A 9157-nucleotide genomic window follows, 5' to 3' on the forward strand; every position below is an offset into this window, starting at 1 on the left:
TTTAAAATTAATCTTTTATGAAAATAAAGTGATTTATCGATCATAGGTTGCAAAATGAAGTTGACAAATACTGATAACCGCTATATATTTGTGTGTATTCTATGAAACTTGTAGGTTTTATTGGTGAATACTTCGTTTTCCTGAGAGGAAGCTATTCCAATATTTACAGCGATAATTGCTGAAGATTTAAATTTGTGAGCTAGTCCTCTAGGGATTTAATGTGAAAATTAATATTTCACAAAAATAAAGTGGTTTACAGATCATAGGATGTAAAATGAAATCGAGTAACATCTCAGTGATTTTTCTATTTCTATGGTGACTTTTTACTTACAGGTACTTTTGGTGACAGTATTCTTACAGTTCTAACTGGTTGGATTTTTGTAACCTGTTTCAAAACATTATGAAAGCTTTGGGAGATAAAGGTCTACCAACTGTGGATTCCCATGCAAACAGTGTTTTAAATTGCCAGTGCAATGTATGGGTGTTAAATTTCGGGGAGATGTAAATCACTGCATGTTAAACAAATACACTTATTTTTTGGCAAAAAATGACGAAGATAATACCAAAGTGTCAACACCAATCAAAATCGATGAAAACGGCACAATATGAACAAAGGAAAGATTTACATAAGGACCCCGGAAAAAAGGTAAAGCCTTATCCTCCAGTGCGGTTAATAGGGTTTTAATGTTACTTGGTATGCAACATCCTCGGGAGTACTGGGATTAAATGTTATAATGACGAAGAATGATGTCTCCCTCCAGAGCCTGGGGGCAGAGTAGCAAGGACCCGATAGGGAAAAATAAAGATAAAATGTTTAGAATTATACTCCTTCGGTCCCTTCACAAGTACTAGCCTCGTCTAGATATGGCAATACAACTTTAAAATAGTACAGGTGTATTGACAGACGAGGCTAGTACGTGTGGTTCCATCGTCAATTATAGGTTGATATAACGTACCAAGTATTGGGAGACGCCGCCGGGAAGAGAAGGGAGACAGGAAAGATAAAAAACGGAAAAGATTCAAAGTGTTGCAATAGGGGCAGCAGATAAACATAAGTCTCTTCAATGTCCTCTTAGTAGAACATTATAGAAGAAAGCCCCCGATTCTGCAGCCCCCCTCAATAGTTGCCTCTTTATATTACGACACACAAGCACTAGTACTGGGATACAGCAAGCAGGTACATGCTTAGTCTCCTCAATGCCCCATTAACGGAAGACATGGACGAAGCTACTCCCGTCAGAGGTCAGATAGTTAAGTGGAAGATTCATATCCGCCGAGTTCTACGTTCAGATAAAGTTTCTAGGCCAGTTTCAAAATACAATGATTCTCTACTTGAATAAGAAGGTAACCCGGTGATTATCCTAGCTTAAACCATCAACCTGAAGTTTTTTTTAATTTGTCTGCGTCACCGAGAGTGCACCCATCCCACACCCATATCATCCCATACCTCACAACAGTATTATAATAGAGGAAGAATGTACGATATATAAATTTTACTTAAAGTTCTTTTACTTAAAATAAATTTCAATTTACGTAAAACGCTTATATATATAACTGCTTCGATACCTTTTTACAAATATTTTCAATATGGGTACTCCACTTACAATATGGGTACTCCACTTACAATATCGGTACCCCACTTACAATAATGTTACACCACTTACAATATGGGTACTTTCAATATGGGTACACCACTTCCAATATGGGTACTCCACTTACAATACTGAACTTGCCTGTTTTTTCAACATATTGTGGCTAATGGCGTCGCTACCCACAGCTTTACTAATATAAAAGATTTTAAAATGTCTATGATCTCATTCATGTGGAACGGTATGACAAATAAAGTGGAGTCTAATAGACTATCCGAAGTTCTACTGTCGGAACGTTAATGTTAATATAAACTTTATTTCATTTTTTTTTTTCATTTTTGCATTTGCAGTATGATGTAAAGCAATACACAGTTGTTGAAATTGGATTTGGAAACAAGTTTTACAACTTATGTAGATCCATCTCTAGAAAAAGCTGGGGCTGCCAGAGATAGAGCAGACTCAAGTTTGAAATCGAGCTCAGGAACGCGCTGGCATTATGCATGGGAGGCCTGGCCAGACGGCGTCAGCGGCGAGCATAATGCATGCGGTATGTGATTGTCCGTACACTTTATGTTATAAAAATATGTAAGCGCCACTTGTTAGTTTTGCCCCGTCCCAGCTTTCGTAAACACAAAAGCGTTGTCAGCAGTGACGTACATGTACAGTAGCAAATATTTTTTCGGAGTGTATGCATGTCGAGCGTCCGAGGCGCGTATCGTCGGAGGAAAGGGAACGAATGGGGACCATAGCTGAAAAAAACTAATAGGTCCTAGAAGCATTGACTTAGATAGCTCATCTAATTCCTTGCTAGAAGCAATCTCCCTTGTTCTGGGAACTCCTTTTAGACTGATTATTACCAAGTAAAACCCTACTTTTCATATGAATAGTATTAAATTTTGTGCTTCTTTGATTATTTTGTTTTGTGTATTGACAAAACATAAGTAACAACACTATCTTATCAGATAGCACAGCACATTGGTCCGCATCCATAGATATGTTTGTAAAATGAACTATTGATATCCTATATAAGATTGAAGTTAAATTCTGCCTAAAATGTCGTTAAATCATCAAGTTAACGTAGCAAGGGGAATCGAAATTTGAATTGACCGCCATGTTGGAAAGTTCGTCTCTCTTGCGATATAGGTCAGACGTCTATATATGGGTGACATGACCCAATATGCATGGACATTGAAGTAAACATGGCGGTATCAGTAGTAATATTATATTTTGGCCATGTAAGTCATTTATATAAAAGATAATTGAGATAATAGATAACTGCACGCGTGATATGTCATGGCGGTCATTTCTACACCCCCCNAGACGTGAAATTATATAAATAAAAAATCTCGTCGTCAGAGGGTAGTTATCGCAGCTATGCATTTGCTGATGTAAGAGAAGCTCTATGTCTTTCATATAATATCAAAAATCACATATTATACCACGTCCGTATTTGAAGAGTGTTTCTGACGGCGGAAAAAATAGATCATGATGGACGAACTTTCCCCAATTAGCATAATCGTGACGTCATAAAGCCTGCAACGTCATGTTATCTGGCACATTTACAACCTGCCCAATGTATCATGGGCCCAAACGGATAATTCACTCACCTTATTACATTCCTGAAGATCTCCCACTCACCTTATTACATTCCTGAAGATCTCCCACTCACCTTATTACATTCCTGAAGATCTCCAACTCACATTATAACGTTTCTGAAGATCTCCCATTCATCTGATTACGTTTCTGAAGATCTCCCACTCACCTAATTACGTTTCTGAAGATCTCCCACTCACCTTTATTACATTCCTGAAGATCTCCCACTCACCTTATTACATTCCTGAAGATCTCCCACTCACCTTTATAACATTCCTGAAGATCTCCCACTCACCTTTTACATTCCTGAAGATCTCCCACTCACCTTATACATTCCTGAAGATCTCCCTCACGGAATTTTAGTCACGGAGTCCGTGTCAATTACTAAGCTTTTATGTATATCATCATAAGTTAAGCTTTCATCTTGTTACACGTATGACATAATTATGAAGTCAATCTAATTAAAACCGTTTACTGGTATGTCGCGTCGACATATCAGTAAATAGGAGCGATGCTTGGATCTAATTTTATAGTTAGGTGGTTAAGAAGTAATTCTGTTTTAAGAAAGATCGGAAAACTGGACAGAAACCATGCTTTTCTTTCATCCCTTTCGAAAAGTACACTATTAGTATCTTTCCCTTTTTAGTTATTTATTTAAGTTTGATAGTGAAGATTTCCTTGCCATATTTCCGGATATCGGAACTTTCCGTAAACGAGAAAGCACGTTTACGAAAAGTGCCGCTGGTTCCCGATTGAGATTGAAGATAAATCCAAAAGAGGTGGGCGGAAACACGTGATATGCCACGTGATTCTATTGTTCGTTCGGAAAGCATCATAATTGTAATTTTTCATTGTATAGTCATGAAGACTCTAGAAGTCTCCCGAACGTCTTAACAACGGCGAGTATAGAATGCGGGAGATCTGAAAAATGAAAATGAAATTGTTTACAATTTCCCACTCGAACTTTATCAAAGTTAATAGCAGGAACATTGATTTAAATAACTTTCTTGGTTATATCTGGAAACCAGAAGCTTATTATAAGGTAAGTCTCGCTGTAAAAGCCAAGGATACATCAAATAGATTCTTCATTCCATGTCGTGCTCGTGTCCTCGTATCTTTGTTCGTGATGTTTGTTTTAAATGGGCTTCAGATACTTGCTCCATATATATCATAGGTGTAGTCACTTTAGAATTGTCAGCGTATATTGTTTAACTATGCCTACTGTATTGTACGGAGTTAAAGTTAGTGTTTTATAATAGAACACACCAGAATCTTTTTAATATTCCTGATTTCCAGAACCAAATATTCAAGGATGTATGGACAAAAGAGCGACCAGGACTGTTGCGGCAGTATGTTGCTGAAGTTGCACTCAATCAGGTAATGCAATCCATACTAGAATAAAGTTTTTATTTATTCCATATTATAAGACATACTATATATATTTCCACACCAAGCACAGAGTCTAAAATTCTGTCGATAATTAACAATAATAGTATTATATAAACATATTATTGGGTATTGTTTATATCTCTATTATTGTTAATTATTGACAATAACAGACTTACATGTATGTGTACCAAGTTAATATATATGTTCAAGGACAACAAATAAAGATTCCTCTATACTTTGATCAAAGATTCTTTATTAAAAAATACCTGTTTAATATTTAATGTAATCTTTAAATGCATACTTCTGATTTTGAAAAGAAGGATTGGTAGCAAAAATTAACATTCTTAATGTTTTAACAAAGATGTAGATATAAGCATGTCCAAAAATACATTAGAGTACTCTTCTATACTTCCTCACTAAATAAGGACAAACAACATTAAATTTTAACCAAAATTGCAGACAGCAGAAAACCAACTGAATTATTTTCGTCATTTTAATATCGTCACTTGGTTTGCGACCATCCCAACCCTCCATCCCCTTCCCCCTAATATTATGATATCTTATTGCAGCTGACTGTCATTATAAAAATTCTACAGGTCCTGGGACCTTCTCTTCTCCCACTTGTGACTTCAACCCTAGACTTCACTTTCAATTTCAATCCCCCCATTAACCCAAACCCCCATGGCAGGTACCGAGCCGTTGCATACACAATATTAAATATGACTCTCTTATGTTATATCACAACATATGAAAATGTAAACACTATTGTTGCTTGTTTATATAACATGCAATTATTTGAAATCTTTATCTTGTAGACATTCACAATTTACTGAATGAAATTTTCTAACAATTCTTCCCGTTTCAAGGCACACCAAGACCCAAAATCATATAAAGCTATAGAGGTGAGACAAGCAATGACCCCTGTATCACCAGTACAGTTGACATCAGTTATGAACCCTCCTTCATCACCAGTACAGGTGACACCAGCAATGAACCCTATTTCATCACCAGTACAGGTGACACCAGTAATGACTTCATCATCACCAGTGCAGATGACACCAGTAATGACTTCATCTTCACCAGTACAGATGACACCAATAATGAACCCTATTTCATCACCAGTACAGATGACACCAGTAATGAACCCTATTTCATCACCAGTACAGATGACACCAGTAATGAACCCTATTTCACCACCAGTACAGGTGACACCAGTAATGAACCCTACTTCATCACCAGTACAGATGACACCAGTAATGAACCCTACTTCATCACCAGTACAGATGACACCAGTAATGAACCCTACTTCATCACCAGTACAGATGACACCAGTAATGAACCCTACTTCATCACCAGTACAGATGACACCAGTAATGAACCCTACTTCATCACCAGTACAGATGACACCAGTAATGAACCCTACTTCATCACCAGTACAGATGACACCAGTAATGAACCCTACTTCATCACCAGTACAGATGACACCAGTAATGAACCCTACTTCATCACCAGTACAGATGACACCAGTAATGAACCCTACTTCATCACCAGTACAGATGACACCAGTAATGAACCCTACTTCATCACCAGTACAGATGACACCAGTAATGAACCCTACTTCATCACCAGTACAGATGACACCAGTAATGAACCCTACTTCATCACCAGTACAGATGTTGCAGGCAATGACCCATTCAACATTATCACTGTCCCCATCAGTAAGTACTTTTAGATTTTACCATATATATCCTGAAAGAATTAAAGTGGATAGGTGGGCTTATTACAAGACAATGAAAATCCTTTTGTTGACATTTCTGATGAACTTAAATAAATATGCTAATAGGGGAGCTGGTTTATTACCAGTCATTGACCTATTTCCTGATAAATACAGTGTGTTTGGTTGGTGATTTTTTTTAATAATTACTATGAAAAATATTAATTATAGGTTGGCTAGTAGAAATTTTTCAAAATCATTCTACGGCCTAGTATTCTAAAGCTATGAAATTGTACATCCCTGTGAACAGTGACAATAAAAGGCATCTAAATTGAAATGACTATTTTGTTCAGATTCTGGTACCCCACTGGCTGGAAGAACAAACCCCACAAATAACATCTCCAGCTGCTTCAAAACATGTAAATAGGGTGAGTTTGACCCACATTGCTTTGTCTAAAAGGAGATATTCAATTTTATTATTTGATATGTTGTTGATGTTTCAAAATTTAAACAACAAATCCAACTTCTTGTTAACTAGACCAACAGTATATTCATATGATGGCAGTGTTCTTTCAATCCCTTGATTTCCTCAAACATCATAGAATTTTCTGACATTTGAAGTAGTTGTGAATGTATAAGGCATACTTTAGCATAATTATTTGCAGAGTTAATGCCCTTTGCAATCAGTACCTATGATATCCTTGAAATTCAGTGATAATATAAACTTTCCCTTACTAATTCTATATTAGTCAAGAAACATATTACCTGAAATATATTTATAGTTTACTTCAGCTGTAGTATATCATGTTATTTTTGTATTTCAGTCCATATGGAGCATTGAGTCGTCTCGGCTGTCAACAGAATCATCTACTTCATCGGAGAGTACCTCATCTGGGAGGTTATCTCTACCATTTGAAGGTAAATCAATTGCAATGTCTAATATATATGTTGAGTGATTAAGAACTAAACTCTTTTATAAACTTAATAAGTTTGAGGAAAATGAAAACCATATAAATATTTTTTTTTCATAATTTTCCTTTTTCTGAAACTTATTATTGTCATTTTGCTTTGCAAAACTTAAAAGTGTGCAGAAATTGATGGGAAATCTTTTTCAGATACACAGTAAATAATTGCCATTCTGCACAGCTTTCTTTCTTGAAACAGATGTTTTGAGAAACAACTTTAAGCTTACCTTTATTCAATATTGGAATGGATATCAATTTATCTTCAATTTTCGTATTAGAGGGTTGCAAATGTTTTGAGAAACAATTTTAAAGCTGACCTATATTCAATATTTGAATGGACATCAATATATCTTCAAATTTCATTTTATTTTGTAGTTGTGCGACCTGGTAGTCCTTACCCTGACTACCAGATCAGGAAGTCGTCGATCCATACTCCCCACGTCTCATTCCACATCCTTGACCCCCGCATTGTCATATTTACCAAAGAAACCAGTGGTGTCTTCAAGGTCCTTGGGAGCGGGGCATCAGGAAGTGTGTACCACGCCAGGCTCCTGTCGTCTGGACACCAGCTCGCCGTAAAACTATACCATCAGGCTGAACTGGTGCCACACTTAATAGTCAATGAAGGGATGATAATGGCTCTCCTACAGAACACAGGAGTGGTGCCAAAATTCTTTGGAGTGCTGCCGGAGCCAGGGGACATACAAAAATTCACTCTTGTCCAGGAGTTTTTTGGTGATGGTATGACATTGTATAAACTCATTGGGATGATGAACAAACATCAAATTACTTTGAACGAAAAAGAGACCATCACCCTATGTTACAGACTGGTTCATGCACTTAAGGTAAGTTATTTAAATAATCTACCTGTGAACTAGCTTTCACTTCATCTACTACTCACCTTATTTTCCATTTTACTAACTTTAATATTCCTTTCAAGGAAATTTTATGTAAGACAATTATATACTTTAAAATAAAATAAAATAAGGTTTTCCAAACAAATATCGTAAACAAAGTAAAACATAATGATAAGGTTCACAAGGTATAAATTACTAGGTAAACTTTATACCTAGTTTTAAGTTTATGGACATAAATTACAGGTTATACATTGTTATAAGTAAATGGTTATGTACAGCATATATATTTGCTTATAAATTAAGGGTTACTTATCTACAGTTTGAATGTGGCTATAAGTTAATACCAAAACTTACAGTTATACTTAGTTAATAGTTCAGGGTCAGAGGTTACAGTTTATATCTGGATATAAAAAGAAAGATTACAGGTTACAGTTGATGTTTGGTTATATCAATATATGTTAAGGGTTACACAGTTAAACTTCATATCTGGTTATAAGTTCCTTGTCAAAGGTTCCAGTTAATACTTGGTGATAAGTTAAGGGTCGAATGTTACAGTTAATATTTGGTTATAAGTAATGAGTTAAAGGTAACTGTCAATACTTGGTGATAAGTTAAGGGTCAAAGGTTACAGTTAATATTTGGTTATAAGTAAGGAGTTACAGGTATCTGTTAATACTTGGTGATAAGTTAAGGGTCAAATGTTACAGTTAATATTTGGTTATAAGTTAAGGGTCAAAGTTTACAGTTAATATTTGGTTATAAGTTAAGGGTCAAAGTTTACAGTTAATATTTGGTTATAAGTTAAGGGTCAAAGTTTACAGTTAATATTTGGTTATAAGTTAAGGGTCAAAGGTTACAGTTAATATTTGGTTATAAGTAATGAGTTACAGGAAACAGTTAATACTTGGTGATAAGTTAAGGGTCAAAGGTTACAGTTAATATTTGGTTATAAGTAAGGAGTTACAGGTAACTGTTAATATTTGGTGATAAGTTAAGGGTCAAAGGTTACAGTTAATATTTGGTTATAAGTAATGAGTTACAGGTAACTGT

General features: G+C 35.7%; 1 protein-coding gene across 2 annotated transcripts; it reads left to right on the plus strand.

The window, feature by feature from the left end:
- The first annotated feature begins 4070 nt into the window (after positions 1 to 4070).
- Positions 4071 to 8129, plus strand: LOC110452335 (uncharacterized threonine-rich GPI-anchored glycoprotein PJ4664.02-like). 2 transcript variants are annotated; one of them, XM_021500785.1, is made up of 7 exons: positions 4071 to 4224; positions 4479 to 4559; positions 5438 to 5587; positions 5660 to 6289; positions 6639 to 6713; positions 7110 to 7203; positions 7626 to 8129. In XM_021500785.1, the coding sequence occupies exons 1-7, from the start codon at positions 4111 to 4113 to the stop codon at positions 8126 to 8128; spliced, it is 1647 nt and encodes a 548-aa protein (XP_021356460.1). In that variant the 5' UTR covers positions 4071 to 4110; the 3' UTR covers position 8129. The 2 variants fall into 2 exon arrangements, with proteins under 2 accessions (XP_021356460.1, XP_021356459.1); XM_021500784.1 differs by having other exon boundaries at positions 5438 to 6289.
- The last annotated feature ends 1028 nt before the right edge of the window (positions 8130 to 9157 follow it).

The sequence above is a fragment of the Mizuhopecten yessoensis genome, unplaced genomic scaffold (genome assembly GCF_002113885.1).
Source record: "Mizuhopecten yessoensis strain PY_sf001 unplaced genomic scaffold, ASM211388v2 scaffold6625, whole genome shotgun sequence".
NCBI lineage: Eukaryota > Metazoa > Mollusca > Bivalvia > Pectinida > Pectinidae > Mizuhopecten > Mizuhopecten yessoensis.

Bases quoted from the DNA above. Each gene is read 5' to 3' on its own strand.
- LOC110452335 (XM_021500784.1), top strand. From the start codon at position 4,111: ATGAAAATGAAATTGTTTACAATTTCCCACTCGAACTTTATCAAAGTT. The intron at 6,714-7,109 runs GTGAGTTTGACC...TTTGTATTTCAG, and splicing joins CTTCAAAACATGTAAATAGG to TCCATATGGAGCATTGAGTC. The intron at 7,204-7,625 runs GTAAATCAATTG...TTTATTTTGTAG, and splicing joins GTTATCTCTACCATTTGAAG to TTGTGCGACCTGGTAGTCCT.